This window comes from Hetaerina americana, unplaced genomic scaffold (assembly GCF_022747635.1).
Source record: "Hetaerina americana unplaced genomic scaffold, ioHetAmer1.1.p SCAF_8, whole genome shotgun sequence".
In the NCBI taxonomy this organism is placed as follows: Eukaryota; Metazoa; Arthropoda; class Insecta; order Odonata; family Calopterygidae; genus Hetaerina; species Hetaerina americana.
The window spans coordinates 762,801-780,000 of record NW_027287427.1 but is presented as its reverse complement, the minus strand read 5'-3'; the positions used below and the strand labels follow the sequence as shown (position 1 = coordinate 780,000).

Here is a 17,200-nt window from a genome sequence, read left to right as displayed (position 1 = left end):
CGAGGGGGGAAGAAGGGAGGTGTGTGGTGCAGGGGATGCATCATTTGAATGGCGATGCCCTTGGCCACTCCTCACAATGTACAAAATCACAGCTGGCATTGCAGGGTGGGGAGAAACAAAGACCGTCGCAAACCACACGTCCTTCATGGCGTTTGCCCATGAGGGAAGGGGGGCGGAGGAAAGAGGGATGGGGTGGGGGGAGGCAAGGAATGAGGAGCTAAACGTACTATCCCGCCCACTATCGAGAAAGTACAGCGGTCCCTCACACCCACCCACTCTCTCTCCCTCTCTTTCATTACACTCAACACGCCACATTACGCAGCAGAAACACACACTCTCACGTCATAGCCAACACAAAACAAGCCATCTGTCCTCGCAATCACAGCTCCAGGCAAACTCACACATTCGCACGCAAACAGTCTCGCGTGACATCACCACACATCACATTGAAAGGGGGTGCATTAAATAAAAACAAGGGGACGATGGGGCACTCACCACGCATGCATTCAATCGCAAGCATTCTCCGCCGAGGACTCGCACGTCATCACCACCACGCTCGCGCCAATCAACAAACAGCAAGGCGGCAGAGGTTGGGGAGACGAAGGCCCTTCACTCACGCACCCCCGTGACTCAAACACACAATCACGCACCACCAATGGCAACATTGAAATAAAAGAAGCAAGCTTCGAACGCACTCACTCCGAGGGAGAGTGTTGTTGGGGCGAGAGGGAGGGAGAAGGGGGGAAAGCTGCAGACACGAAAAGAGGAACATGTTTACGTTTGAGATCTGCTCACCATGCAGATTAAATCCATCTGCACACAGCCACACCCAAGATCGAGGGCCAACCATTAACAGGATTTCAGAGGATGACGACATGCTGCAGCTTTGAATCCCGAGGATGTTCAACAACAAATGTGTACTCATTTAACGCTCCAAAGCATTCTACTGCCGCATTAAGTAAGCTCCGACTGGGGCTGGGAGTTGGACAGATGCCATCTCTGTCAAAATTTATGCTAAATTTTGCACAGATGGCATTCACGCACAGCACCCATTTGCCAAGAGATTTTTTTAGCATTTGCCACACAAAGTACCACGTCCCCCTCCTAAAAAATTTGCATCAACTTTCAGTTGAAACCCAATGGGAGGGGGGCGGGGGAAGGGAAAGCACATTACTTTTTGCATTGGGTTGCCGAGCATAGAGACTTGGGCGGGAGAGAAACACAATAACATCCTCACCGTCAACTGTTGGGCTCACAAGAAAACTAAAAAGTAATAAGGGAGGGGGCAGGGCAAAAAATATATTATGTTTATTTATTTATATATATAATTTTTTAGTGTGTGTATATATATTTATAAGGATCACAAAGGGAGGGGGGGGGAATCTTTTGGCTTCAGAAACCATGGTGACGACAAAGCGACCACCCAGTCCCCGCCCCAAAGAGCTCTCTCTCTCTCTTGGCGCCACCCCGAGTGGCAACATCATCAACACGCACAATCCTCTGGAGTCCCCGGAAGAGGAACATTGAGAGGGTTGGTGGGTGGCGGCAGCGGGACGGGGAGGAATGGGTTGCATCTGTAGTACGTGCCATGCGCAGTACAGTAGCGGCGTGAGAGGGCGGAGTTGGGGACCAAGATGTTGGGGGCACAACGAATGTCACATTTTCATTCGCTGCGCCCATTCCCTTCCCCCCCTCCCTTCCCATGGGTTGCGTCCAGCTGCTACACGATGGCGGCCGTGCTGCCCTCCTCGCCGCCCGCCCCCTCGCCGGGCGACAGCGCCGCCATGCAGGGTGCCGCGGAGGGGGGCAGGGGGGAGGGGGGGCAGGGGGTTGGCTGGGGGGTGGAGGAGGAGGAGGCGGGCGGGAGGGGGGGAGGCGGAGGGGTGGGGGGCGAGGACGAGTGCAGTCGCAGAGCCAGCACAAGGTCCCTCAGGATCTCCGTCTCCTTGGGGTCAACGAGAGAGAACCTCTCGTCAAACAGCGAGAAGTGTGCAAAGACGCAGTTGAGGTGGGCGTGGAGGTTCAGCAGCAGGATCTCCCGGAAGTGGCAGTGGTAGAGGTGTGCCGTCACGTGGAACAGCAGCCGGAGGATCTTCTTCACTATCGACTCAAACGAGCTGGGGAAGTCATTGGCTGGAAGGGGAGGGAAGGTGAACAAAGGGGTTAGCATTTTGGACGAACAACAAAGACTGAAATATGTCCGTTAATTTCACTCACCAGTTAGACTAAGACAAATCTGATTCTTGCTGTTACTTCTCATAATCGAGACAGATTTATACCGTAAAAATATTATTTTTCTTATTACTGTAAGCCACTGGATAAGGTTGGCTTTGAATGCAACCAACATACCATATGGTACAGCGACAATTACCATGTCTATCCCAACATCATATACTCTACAATAAGCCCCTCTTCATCAAAATATACTTCATTCCATCCAACATTCCCATCTTACCCCCCCCCCCCCTTATTCCCATCAGAGCCCCTTCCCCAGTTGCCATTCCCCCTCTATCACAGTCTTCAACACCCCACTGCCAATCAAAATCCTCTGTGTCCACCTCTTTACAGCCTCCTTATCAATTTCATCATGGCAATTATTACACAGTATTTCTCATGAGCGAAATCAAAATAGTTAAACCAGTCCTTCTTGACAACCAGTGATCATATCCAACATACGTACACTGGTTATGACATAGATCTATAAAGAGGAGAATTGTTTCATTGAGGAGAATGAATCTGTGCTGGGTCACCACGACCCTTGTTATTAGGTCTAAGTGCTAAAGGATCTTGGAAAGAGCATATGCAAAAGATTGTCGATTTAAAGCTTTCCTTCTCAGACTCTTTGACTGCTGACTCTTCTTGGACTATTTGAACAAGCTTGCATGCGCGACATTATCGAAACAACGAGCAAAACATCCTTCTGACACTGCTGCTGCTTAATTCATGGATTATTTGTTCTCTGCCCTTTCCACCTTCTCATGAAAGATGCGTGAATCCGATTCTTCCCACTCACAACTTCCCTCCACCAAATTATTTTGTGTGAATATTTTTTAAATTATTTTTAACGTGGGGGTGGATAACATTCCTGCGGAACTCTCGAAATGTGGGAGGAAGAGGTTATACGGGCTGATTCGTAGTATCTATGAGAAAGGAATCTGGCCAGAAGACTTTGTGAGATCAATTTTAGTTCCTATTCCGAGAAAGGTAAAGGCTACATCATGTGAGGACTACAGGACAATAAGTTTGATATCCCACGCAGCTAAAGTTGTTCTCAGGATCATAAACAAAAGGATAGAGAGTAGGGCAAATGATTACTTAGGGGATGATCAGTTAGGGTTTAGGAAGGGGAGAGGTACGCGAGATGCCATTGCAGTAATGAGATTATTAATCGAGAGGAATATAGAACACAACCAGGAGGTATTTGCCTGTTTCGTAGATTTGGAAAAAGCGTTTGATAGAGTCAATTGGGAAAAAATAATGAGTATATTGCAGAAAATAGGAATAGATTGGAGGGAAAGGAGGCTAATCCACAATCTGTACATGTCTCAGACTGCTCAGGTATGAGTGGGGAACGGGGAGTCCGGTTGGGCAGTGTGAGGAAGAGGTGTAATGCAGGCTTGCCAATTGTCACCGTTGCTGTTCAATCTCAATGTAGAGGAAATGATTAAAGAGGCATGGGAAAAACTGGAGGTAGGAATGAAAGTGGAGGGGGAATTCTTAAAATCAGTTAGGTTCGCTGATGACCAAGCTTCAGTTTGTCAGTCAGCCAAGGGGCTGCAAGCATTGCTGAGTGAATTGGTAATTTGGGTTTGGAGAAGAATGGAGAAGGTGAAATGGACAGAGAAGACACGAATAAGGAAGTACTTGGTATGGTGGGCAAAGAGAGGTTTGTTGGGAGAAATCCTATGGAGGCAGGAAAAGCAGATGAATGGGGCATTGACCGGCAATGGGATGATGAAGACTGTAATAGAGGGGAGAATGTTAGGCTAATGAGGAAAGGGAAGGACCAGGATAGGGATGTTGGTAGTGGTAGTATTGAGGGGAGGCGACCGACAGCTGAGGTCATTTGTGCCATAGGGGATGGACAGGAAAGGATGAAGGGTGGAGAGAAACCCGGCGTTGGCATTAACCTACTTTTTACTAAAGGCGCCAAGGGATCCCCAGCTTAACGTCCCATCCGACGGACGGCGTACTCACTTGAAGTGCCCTCCACAAAGCACCTGGGATCGAGATGGTGCGGGGGCTAACGTACTGGCTTCCCACCCTGAGGGCGCGGGTTCAAATCCCGGCGGTGTTGAATATTTTTCAGAGGTATCTCGATCCCTACTTGAGGTGCTTTGTGGAGGGCACTTTGAGTGAGTACGCCGTCCGTCGGATGGGACGTTAAGCCGCGGACCCCTTGGCGCCTTTCGTAAAGAGTAGGCTAATGCCGACGCCGGGTTTCTCTCCACCCTTCATCCTTTCCTGTCCATCCCCTATGGCGCAAATGACCTTAGCTGTCGGTCGCCTCCCCTCAAAACTACTACTACTACAAAGCACCTCAAGTAGGGATCGAGATACCTCTGAAAAATATTCAACACCGCCAGGATTTGAACACAGGCCCTCTGGGTGGGAAGCCAGTACATTAGCCCCCGCACCGTCTCGATCCCCAGGGATGTTGGACTGGATGAAGGGAGGAAGAAAGTACTCAGAGATGAAGAGGGGTCTGATGTAGAGTAGGATGATGGATTTTGTCTTTTGTTAGGAGTCACAAAATGTTCTATTTAGTAGCTGTGCCCATCCAAAAACATACCTTAACCGGTAGATTACCTATTGTTATTATTAATCTTGATAAAAATTAACTAGGAAACATTCACATTATATCATTCATTTATTTTTTACACAGCTCTGAAATTCTCCATGCATGTGCATATATGTACGTTTGTCAGCACATATGCGTGTATGTCAGCTGCTTGAGCAGACTCATTTTCAGGTGCTTGCATTTTCATATCTATGAGAACATTGAAGGCACATTAGGTATCCATCATTTTCCACATGGTAATTGTTTAAACCATTAGTAATAAATATTGTCCAAAATGTTCTAAACCATTAAAACCATACACTACTTTCAAAGTTACAACAGGAGTGGAGGAGAGGGTCAAAGGAATGAATATCTACTTCAAAATGCATCACTTACCATACTTAGTAGGGAAGATTGACTCGTCACTTATAGTTTTCTGAGTGAAAGTCATCACATAGTCAATATATTGAGGGGCAGCCACCTTCGTCTTCTTGCCCTTCTCGTCAAACCACAAATATGTTCTGCAAACAAAAGAGAGATTATAAAATAAATGGTGAAAATATTTAATGCTCTTCATGAGCAAAAATCATCACAAATTCAAATATTTCATTTGTCACATGAGCAAAAAAACAAGTCAAGAGAACATTGTTGTACAAGGAACTCAAACATTATCTCCTCAAAACTTTTTACCATTTTGTCCCAAGAACTCTGAAACATTTACAGGCAAACTATGCAAAACTTTACTAGCTCCACTAAAGAAGGTTATACTATGAGGTCTGTCCAATAAATACATGAACTGAGGCCATTCTTTATTTTGCAAATTTTGGTCTACGTCGATTTTGACCCCTTCATTCATTGCCATGCCCTCATTCCATCTTCTTTTCCACTGTTTATTAAAGTACCCTTTAAGGAAGTCCTCTTGGCGGTTGGGCTATTTAGTTTTCTCGTCGTTTCTTGCTTTATTGAGTCTTCCCAGTGATATGTCCCTTCATCACTTTTTTGCATTTTGGCAATGAGAAAAAGTCGCAGGGGGCGAGAGACGGGTCAAGGATCAAGGTGATTGAATTTTATGCCAGAAACTGGCGAACAATCAATGTTGAATGTGCAGGTGCGTTGTCATGGTGAAGGATCCATCCATCATGTTCCGTTAAAATAGTGTGCACTATTGATTTTCCTAAATTCAGTCCATCAGATATCATTCGGACAGTTTTTCGACGATCATTAAGGACAAGGGACCGCACACGATCAATGTTGTCGTTAACACAAGTGGTTGAAGGTCGTCCCGGCCTTGCATCACCCGCGGCGTCTTGTCAGCCACTTTTGAAATGCTTTATCCACTTGGAAACGGATGTTTTCTGCAGGGCAGTATTGCCGTATAATCAGCTGTCAGTACATTTCAGTAATTTCTTGATAACTTTTACCGCACTTCGCCAAAAAAACTTGATGTTGATTCGTTGCTCTGTGATTTCGTCAATTTCCATTTTCGACAACCGGTAAAAACAAGGTTAACAGAAACTAACATAACTGTCACCATGCGCACAGCTTGACGATCCGCCAAGCACAGACGACTCATTGGGTCTCAGACAACTAGCGCCGCCAGTGGGCGGGGTTATACTACCTTGATCAAAAAGTTCCCGGAATAAACACCGTGTGGCGCTCCCATCGTTCCGATTTGAGTTCTGTTTTTTTGTTAAATTGGTACATCTGTTGTTGATATTCCCTTTAAATCTTAGTGTCATAACTTGACATTTGCAAAAGTTACGTAGCCAAGAGTACATCTATCTCTGTGTGTGTTGGCGATTTTTTACAATTGCATAAATGGATTTAAATTTGCAACAACGAACTTGTATTAAATTTTGCGTAAAAAACGGATTTAGTGGCGCACGGACGTTGGAAATGTTGGAAAAGTGTTTCGGCAACGATTCTCTAAAAAAAACGGTCGTTTACCAGTGGCACGAGCGGTTCAGAAGTGGTCGTGAGTCAATCGAAGATGATGAACGCAGTGGCAGACCATCGACATCGAAAGTCGGTGAAAAAATTGATAAAGTAAAAGAAATGTTGGTCAATAACCGCAAATTAACCATCAGAGAAATAGCGGAGGACTTGAACATTGCCTATGGATCCGCCCAAGACATTGCGGTTAATGATTTGGGTTTCCGTCGTGTAGCAGCAAAGTTGGTGCCAAAAGACCTCAATTTCATGCAAAAAAGAGACCGTGTTGACGTCGCAAAAGACATGATTTGCGAGGCTGAATCCGATCCCACATTCATCAAAAGGATCATTACTGGAGACGAGACGTGGGTTTATGAGTACGACACGCAATCCAGACATCAGGCAAGTGAATGGCGTTCACCAAATGAGCCGAGACCAAAAAAACCACGTCGTTTTCAGTCAAAAAAGAAGGCAATGCTGACGGTTTTCATGGATTACAACGGTGTAGTGCATCATGAATTTTTGCCAGAAGGCCAGACAGTAAACAAAGAGTATTATTTGGGCGTTATGAGACGTTTGCGTGAAGCAATTCGCCGAAAGAGACCAGAAATGTGGGCAGAAAACTCGTGGATTTTGCACCATGATAACGCACCGTCGCACAGTGCTATCATTATTCGTAATTTTTTGACGAAAAATGCAACAAATACCATCCAACAGCCACCGAATTCACCTGATTTGGCTCCCTGTGACTTCTTTCTGTTCAATCAAGTTAAAAAACCATTACGGGGAACGCGTTTTAGCAGCCGAGAGGAAGTAATGGAAAAATCGCAGGAAGCACTGATGGACATACCGAAAACCGAATATAAAAAATGTTTCGAGGATTGGATCAAGTGCTGGCATAAGTGTGTTGCAGTCGATGGGGATTACTTTGAAGGGGACAATATAGATTTAGATGAATAAACTTGTATTTTTAATTTTCTGAATAAATTCCGGGTAATTTTTGATCAAGGTAGTATAGTCCACGTCATGCCCGCCAGATGGCACTGGTTCGACTATTTATTGACCACACACTATAATCTCCATTACTTTGGCCAAAACACTTCACCATACAACTGCCATTCACACCTCCACCACCCTGAAGCATAATGGTCACTCATTTCATTTGGTGCCAAGATAAAATAGCTATATGGCAGTGCTTCATGCCATCCTTCAGGAACCTTTACTTAACAACGCTGAATTTAAGGCAGCTTCTCACTGTGGTTACAATACCTTGTGGCTACTGTATTGGAAAATGTTTCATCTGGTGGTACGACAAAATAACTATGGCAGTACTAAATGCATCCTTCAGGTGAGGCACACTAATGATTTAAAATGATTAATCCAGAGAATCGGCAAAAAATGATAGTAGGGTTATGTTTGCTGCCAATATGTTGTATGCTCTTGAAAATTGTTCACATTTTTTCACCCGGGTATGCTGGAAAATCAAAATTGGACACTGATTGGTGTGTGCTGGAGAACTGTTGGACGCGGAACGGCCCACTTCGAATCTGGGCGATGCCTCTTGGAAACCAGAGGCAGCACCATGGAATTAGTGGACAGGCCCACCTTGGTGCTCTGAAAAGCTTTTCCCACACACCGTATACGACCATGTCCTATTCTCACGATATACGATGAACTGCTGCCATGTACCCCAATAAATCAAAGGAAAAATACTTAGATTTTCACAGACAGGAAAACAGTGACACATGCTCTGACCCACCCCACAGCTGCATTGCCTTTATATGATCACATTTATGTCTGCGATTGAAAGACATCTTGTGCTGTTGCATTTAATTTCTGCAGTGTTGCCTGCTGGTATCCCTCCAGTTTCTTCAGCCACCAAAACTTAAACCTCATCCTATCTTTTTAAATGCAAATACGATTTCACATTCACAAAGCCAAAACATATCAGGGTCACGTTTTCCCTTCACATCAGCATGACTGATGCCATATTTTTAGGCATCAGAGCCTCATATGCAACATTTGGGAAGGAATAAACCATTGGAAATAAACTTTTCCTGGTTACTGTCATGCTGAGATGAGTGAAATTTCAGACTACAGAATGAATTATCCCATTATGCACAGAGAATTTATCGTTATTAAATTTTTATTAAAAATAACAGGGGCACAATCAAGGTGGCCATTAAGTATGATAAAACAATTCTAGAATTAAACCATAAATTTCCAGATCCTTTTTCTTTAAGTTATACACCAAAATAGATAGCCTCTTTTTAAGATTCTGCTGATAATTCAAACTTTAGGCCTCCACAAACCTAATTATTAATGATAGACATACTATGTAATTGTGATTCAGCAGAACCAGAATCTTGGAAATGTTTCCCATGATGTGCAAATGGAAATAGGCAAATTAAAATATACTTTATGCATACCTAAAATGAATAATTAATATCTCTATTTGTTTAGTCATTGTGGCACACAGCCATGATATGATTTATGCTAACATTAGATTTCATTGAGCATTGCCAAATGCGCCATACCTTTAGATTTTATTATTAAGTGAAACATTTTTTTCAACACACCACACGTTGAGGTTAGTAACCATTGATAATTAATATTCAAGGATCCTTTTAAAATTAGCAAATCTGAGAGTGAATGTTACAACAAGAGGATAACTGTATAAAGGTACATTGATTAAGTCTTTGCTCTAAAGTTCCACTGCCAAAAGTTGTACTAGTTCTAACGACTTACCTAAGACCGGGTCCAGTCATATCTGGGCAGCCAGACATGGTGCAGAATTCTGAAATGGTGCCATAAACTAGGTTGATATGGTCAAAAAACGCAATCGCTGCAAGAGGGCAAACAAAGAACAAAATCAGTTTCAGAACAATACTACAACCATCATTGGGTTTACTTCCTACCACTATGTGACATGGGTTTGACAGATTGGTCGAGTTTCCCGGGAGCAGATGTAGATTCAAACCATTAAGCGGTAACAATGAAAGGTCGCATCCAATTCAACATGTTAGACAGAAATACTGCTTAGGAAAAGGAATGTAGGAGCATCAAATGCGACGACAAGTGAGGAATATCAGCAGGCTCTAGAGAAAATCACGTGCAGGGCGGAGAGCTGGGCACTGGGCTGGGAAAAATGAGAGAAAAAGAGATATCTGAGGGGTCCACCAAAACCAACAAAACAAAAGAAGCACGTCGGAAGACAGAGTTCAAGAATGTGGAATGTTTAAAAAGGAAGAGGGAAACTAAAGCACTATACAGGAAGATGAAACCACTCTCAGGAAGTAAAAAAACCACAAACATGGTAATCAAGCCAAAGGGAGGTTTGGTATGTGATGGTACGGTTCACCCAGCACTAAGCCCAGTCAAACCTATCACTTGTATTATCAGAATTTAGATTTTCCCACAATTTACGAAATTTTTATCACGTCCCTTACAAGGTCCTATTTTTACAATGTATATGGAAGCCCGTGTTTACATAATTTCATTTTCCATTTCCTCACAATTTTCATCACTATGCATCAATGGGTTATAAAAAATTCACATTCTTAAACAGTTACTCTGAAATCTTGAAGTTTGACAATAGATTGCTCTCGTTGAATGGCAAGGCAGTTTACATTCTCTAGAGTTAAGATTTCCTCAACTACTCGGCAATTTTTATTTCATACTTCTTGACAACACAAAGACAAGGGCAAAAAGTAACATCAGCAATTGAGGACACAATTAAAATTTTGGAACAAGTTGATTCCAAAGATGGAGCCCATAGCAATCTGGCAAAACTTCCAAGACTGCTGACTTTCACACTGAATGCAACGGTGAAGAAATGATTCAATTCCAAAACCAGTACAAACATGCAACAAAAAAGAGAAAATATGCCAAAAATTAGAAGTACTTCTGGAAGAGTGGTTTTTAAGGGATGAAGGTTTCTAGATCATGAAATCATACTGTGCTATAGTGTCAAAACTGTTGGTTGTCTCTGGCATAACTTTATGGCATTTACATTACACATTGAAATGAAATGAAATTACTGACTTTGTAATTCCACACACTTTATTTAAAAAACACCACCCAGGTTTCGACGTTGAACGTCATCATTAGGTGGTCCTCATAGAAGCAAACTTGGTATATATAATAATCAAGGGAGGGGGAGGTTGGTCAGAGAGGGAGGGTGAAGGGGTTACAATGTAGCTGGGAAGAAAAGAGAATTACATCGCATTTAAAAATTTCCGACTGCTCAAAGCATTGAGCCTTTGACCTTTATTTTCAAAATGAATAATTTTAGTCAAAGTAAATTTTGTGGTCACTTTTGATGAGGTGCTTTGCAAAGAGGGATGTTATGTCCTTATTTTTTACACATGTTTGGTGTTCTTCAATGCTTTCTTTTTACTTTTGTCCTGTTTGCCCAATATCGTACTTTGAGTTACATTTCGAGCACTTCAACTCATACACTCCACTCCTTTCGTTTTTGGGGACTTTGTCTTTAGTGTGAGAGATCAGGTTCTTAAGGCATGAACCACTGTAAAAGGCACATTTAATTTTTTCTCAAGGAAAACTTATAATTACTTTTGGAGAAATAGTCCCTAGATAGAGTATTCGTCGCCATTTGGCAATGGGATCTTTTACATGTTCAGGGATATAAATGTGGCTTAAGGCTATTTTCATATGTTTCTTCTGGTAAAGTTTATTAATTAGATCATCTGAATAACCATTGTTTACTGCTAACGTTTTAATTACATTAAGTTCCTTATTTAAATTGAATTTTGACATAGGGATAGCAGTTAAACGGTGGATCATTGCATGGAATGCCGGAAGCTTCTGGGCGAAGCAATGCCTTGAAGAGGAATTAATTAATTGGTCTGTATACATTTCCTTCAGAAAAATGGAGCACTCTAACCTGTCTTTGTCTTTACAAATGGATAGGTTGAGGAAAATCAGGGAACCTTTTTCCTCTCTTTCACACATGAATTTTACATTAGAATTGACAAAATTTTAATTGCTAGAAACTGATCTAGTTCCTATCGGAACCTGTCCTCACACAGAAGACATCGTCTACGTATCTAAACCAAAAAAATACATTATTAATGAGAGGGTGAGCAGAGGAGAGCAAAACTTTTTCAAAGTTGTCCATATAAATATAGGCCAGGAGTGGGAACAAGGGCAAGCCCATGGCTAAACCATTGGGTTGTTGGAAATGTACCATTAAGAATAAAATAATTTTGGGACACTGCTAATTACTAAAGACATGGGTGATGTGTGTCACAAAATTTTGAAGCATCAGCAAAAACGAATGCCAGCTTTCCAGTAAATATGAATAATATACATACGTATCATAAATAAAATAATTATTACGATTCTCCTTTGATTTTACAAATCAAATTCATATTCAGGGTCGCTTCATTCCATATTAAAAGAAAAGATGAAAATAATTCACCATTCTAAACAATCGCCATGAAATTTTATTTGATACTTAATTTATTTTTTTTTGCATGAAACACATTATTGCACATCATGCTCTCTGTATGGCTATTGCATGCGTATTGCCAGAAACATTTGCACTAAAAGAAACGCCTAAAAATAACCACATAAAAATAGGAAAAACTGAACACTTATTAACAAACACAGGATCCCATTAAAGCCAAGGAATTTCCAGGCATTCTTTTAAGCCTTTGCCAAGAGATACTTGGAAAGAGGATTAGATACCTTAACCCTCTTAGTGCAGTGGGGATTCCAGGGGTACTAGTGACAAGTGCAAAGGGTAATTTAAGAAAATGTATCACCTTAGGAAAAAAAACATTATGAAGTTATTTCTTTAGATATCCCTATGCAGTTTTTTTAATTTTAAAATAAAATATTGTAGTTAATAATGATGTTATACATTTACATCATCTGAAAAATAAATGTAATTATTACAGTATTATAAATTTGAAAAATATTTTTTTAGCAATAATAAGAGTCTTTTACAACGAGGAGGGAGTTGATGACAGGGACTTTGAGTAAGGATGTTAAGAAAAGACTCGTAAAAACTTTGATATGGAGCGTAGCTATATACGGCGTGGAAATGTGGTCATTGAAGCAGGAGGATAGACGTAGATTGGAGGCTTTTGAAATGTGGGTTTGGAGAAGAATGGAGAAGGTGAAATGGACAGAGAAGAAAACAAATGAGGAAGTACTTGGTATGGTGGGCGAAGAGAGGGGTTTGTTGGGAGCAATCCTATGGAGGCAGGAAAAGTGGATGAAGGGGGTGTTGATCGGCAGTGGGATGTTGAAGACTGTGATAGAAGGTAGGATGTTGGGCAAAAGAGGAAAGGGAAGGAACAGAATAGGATGTTGGACAGGATGAAGGGAGGAAGAAAGTACTCAGAGATGAAGAGGGACCTAATATAGAGTAGGATGATGGATTTTGTGTTTTGTTAGGAGTAATAAAATATTTGTTTGGTAGTTGTGTCCATCCAAAAACCTACCTTAACCAGTAGATTACCTTAAAAAAAAAAATATTTCGATTTTTAGACACAATACTAATATTTTTTTAAAACATTTTTCAATAAAATTACCATATTTAAATATAAGAAAGAATCAAAAAGACACGTAAAAAAATTATAAATAAATAAAGAAAAACCAGTGAATTGCAAATTTTTTTGTCAGCCTCTGCATAGTTCGATTTTGTAGAAAAGGCTGATGATCTCACCTCAGTCAAATTGGGACTTTTCCCCTTTTCATCGGGCAGTTCATCTAGCACCTATGGTTAACCAAACAAATGCTGTGCACACCTTTTCCGCACATTATGCACACTGTGAGGGACCTTTTTCTCTTTTGGCCATGTTTTCCACTACAAACCACACAATTTTCTTCTTTTCTCCCCGGTAGTTGCTGCAGTCCAGCTCTTGATCCATGTCCACTAGGAGATGAGTCACTCTCTGTCTTTCCGAGCCATTCCTGCTCAAGAGACTCTACGATACATGATGTACATTGAAGTCTTGTCATTTTTCTAATGGGATTATTTTCTTTGTATATTATATATGAATTGAGAACCATACGAGCAATTACACAAAAGATATTCTTCCAATACTTTACGGTACACCTTTCATCCGAGTATGAATACACCATCATATCAGATGTATCAATCCCTCCCATGTAACTATTATATAAATTTATTATTTGTGGCCTAACCATTTCTTTGATTTTACCATGCCTCTTCTTACTTAAATGAGTGCTTTGCGCTGTAGCTTTTGTGGAAAGCAGCAGAACAGGATTTTTTTGGGATTTTTTTTCCCTTTGCCCTAAAAAAAGAATTTCACCGCTTCTAAAATATTTTCTTTCCCTCACGCTAAACTTTTCTTTCAATTCTTTGGGAATGTTCTTTCTATTCCTTCTCAACGTTCCTGTCAAAAACGTTTGTTTTTTATACAACTCGCGTGCCAGATCAACACTAGAAAAAAAGTTGTCCACAACAACATGGTACCCTTTCATTAAATAATTACCTACAGTCAAAAGATTTTTTACAACCACAAAACTTGAGTCCATGCTCCTGCTAGTCTTTCTTATCTTCTTTGTTCTTCACACCACGATAGCAGTAGAAGGCCAGGTAGTAGTTCGCTACAGAATCGCAGAGCATCCAAAATTTTATGCCCCATTTGTGGTGATGTTTATTTGGTAGATATTGAAGTAACTGTGAATGGCTTTTAGTACCAACTAATGTTTCGTCTATGCTAAGGTGCTCATGGGGTGTATAATGATGCCGAAATAGGCGATTAGCATGATCAACAATGGGCTGAAATTTAGCACAAGGGTCATACTTTTCATTGCCTGGTGGGAAAAGTTTGGAATTATCCGTGAGATGGAAGAACCTCAGAAGTAATCGAATACGATCTCTAGTCACCATTTTACTGAACCACGGTATGGTGCGAGAATTTTTTGCCCAGTAAGAAAATATGGTTGGCCTTTTTGTTATTTCCATTTCTAGTAAAATTGCAAGGAATGCTTTCATCTGGGTCACTGTCACTTCCCGCCACTGCCTGACTCTTGATCTTTGCGACAATGTTTCTTGGGCGGCCAGGAACTGTGCTGCATGCCAGTTGGTTTCCTGTGTCAATAGATTCCATAGCAAGGGGGTAAAAACAAATTGAAATATGCCCTGGGGTCAGCAGTAGATGATGGCGCATGCTTGGGACCCGGTACTTCTGCATAACTGAAGGCGTTAGTACTCCAAGTGTCACCGCCTTCAGAGATAACTTGGAACTCGGGTGGCGGAATTGCATTGGTCACATCAGAGTTCACTTCATCATTCTCACTCTCTTCATCTTCCTCCTCGTCACTGATTGATAACAAGTAGTTAACCAATTCTTCATCTACTTTATCTTTCAAAGTCTTTTTAGTTGCCATTTCAATCAACCAAAATGAACAGAAAAGTGAAAAAATATGTAAATGCTTGAAATCACATTCGATTCAATCTCACTCTCGCAAGGAAAAAACCACACTGAACTTTTCTCCCGTCCCATCCTTCAAGAGATGGACATTTTTCCATTCCATGCTTCTTACCATTCATCCTTGGCCTTTCTTTCTTAATCTCATACCTTATGCTCTTCAGTGTCTCCAATTAGTTCCAGTTCCACACCACTTCTTGCAAGGATCCTCCACAACAACCTCCTTGGCCCACCCTCTCAACCACTGCATTTGCTGCTCATCCCATCCACCTTGCCTTCCTCGCACTGCAGAGTTCCTATCCATGCACTTTACCTCTCCGCCTGGCTCTATTCTGCTTGCCTACTAAACCTCCACCTTTCCTGAGCACACCTCGAGGCAAACTAACAGAGACCAGAGCTGAAGGAAACACGGTACGGAAGAATTAAGGTCAAGGGTGGAGAACATGAGGAGCAGGCATGCCTCAAAACTGGCCACCCTGAACCAATCCTGGGAATGATGCTTATCAGAGACGAAGGAAAAGGTGGAAGGAAATTTCGATGGAATGGAATTCGCCACACCCGCAGCCTGCCCTCTAGTGAGGTGGCTGCAACAACAGAGGCAAGGGGTGGCGCTACTCACTGTGTGAAGCCAGCCATTCGTTGTAGTCTAGCCCAGCAGGGAGGTCGACTAAGAGACTTAGGTCCACGTCTGGGAGCTTCCTCTCCTGTAGCACAGCCTCCTCCAGGTACAGCTTTGGCTCCTCTGGTCCAGGAGCCGTGCAGACTTCCTTCTCTTTCCGCCTGGCTTTCCTAGAGACAAAAGGAGAGAGCAACGTCAGACAAACTCCGGGATGCCATAATTCGACCACTCCCAATCACACTGCGCTGGCATTAACAAACACTCCCAGGGGGTGCCACCCTCTTTACTTTGCACCCGATGCGCGATGCCCATCAGTTTCATCTGAACATTGGCGATCGAGGGGGTTGGGCCTGGTTCCCAGGGGCCATACGTGCCAATGCCCCACCAATTAGCACACGTTTACAATGTCTCTTGCTGTACTAAAGAGTTTGATATGTGATACAAAGTTTGCAACGAATAAGTATAAAGAGCAAATTGGGTGCAAAGAGAACTCATTTATATGTTTTCATACATTCCGTACTTTTCCAAAGGTAGAGGCAATAAAATGCTGTATCTGAAAAAGTAACTTATAGAATAAGTGTAACTGTAGGTTTTCTCCCTTGATAACATTGGAAATGACAATGCACTCTTTTCACACCAATGTCTTTGCTCCAATAATACAAAGCTAAAAAACCACTTCTCCACTTCTTCATTAGAAAACACCAGGTCCCTGTCCATTTCACTCACTTCTAATACCTCGTTTAGGCAATACTTCCTTATTCTGGTTTACATTGGCTCACTTGCAGTCTTCACGATAAGTTTTTAGTTCCAAGAAACTGAGGGAGATGCCGCAACAGTAACTTTTAACAGAGTCATCCGCTAAATAGTCACATTGCAATGAACATTTAGCGGATGTCTCCGTTAAAAATTACTGTTGCAGCATCTCCCTCAGTTTCTCGTAATTTGTCAAAGATAAAGCACCCTCGGTGTTTAAAGTTGGCTCAAACCTCGTGGACTATGGTGTGTGGTACATTATGCACAATTAACAATGCCTGTGACATTACATGTACGGTATTTTGTCACAAAATCTTGTTCCTTAAAATCCCCCAAAATCTTGCACGGTAAGAGGATGCCTCAGTACTTAACCGGCTCAAGCATTTGGCTGGACACTGAGGGATCTAGGTTCAAATCCTGGTCAAGGCAAATGATTTTTACACTCGCAACGACCAACTCGTGGGCATGGGGGCATCAGCTCTAACGGTTGATGTTGCAAGGGGGAGAGTGGTGAGTGTGCTGGCTTCCAATTCCAAGGGATCAGGTTCAGACCCCAGAGGTGGCAGTAACTTTCATCCCTGTCCCAATTTGGAGTGCTCTGTGGAGAGCATTGACAATGGTTGTTCTGGTAGTAAGTTAATGTTTAGGGGCCTCAACAACCAAAGGTCACTTACGAAGGAAAGA

The 17,200-nt window shown here is 42.1% G+C and overlaps 1 protein-coding gene across 3 annotated transcripts in view; it reads right to left on the bottom strand.

Annotated features, from left to right (window-relative positions):
- Nucleotides 1-17,200, bottom strand: part of Mob2 (MOB kinase activator 2) — a 171,809-nt gene that overhangs the window by 1,218 nt on the left and 153,391 nt on the right. For all 3 annotated transcript variants that reach the window (XM_071596310.1, XM_071596309.1, XM_071596308.1), the window contains exons 2-5: nt 15,764-15,933; nt 9,461-9,557; nt 5,177-5,301; nt 1-2,133 (exon numbers count right to left, since the gene is read on the bottom strand). The exon at nt 1-2,133 is cut by the window's left edge and continues 1,218 nt beyond it. In XM_071596310.1, coding sequence (XP_071452411.1) covers nt 1,721-2,133; nt 5,177-5,301; nt 9,461-9,557; nt 15,764-15,933 — 805 coding nt within the window. In that variant the 3' untranslated portion in view covers nt 1-1,720. The remainder of the gene's footprint in view (nt 2,134-5,176; nt 5,302-9,460; nt 9,558-15,763; nt 15,934-17,200) is intronic.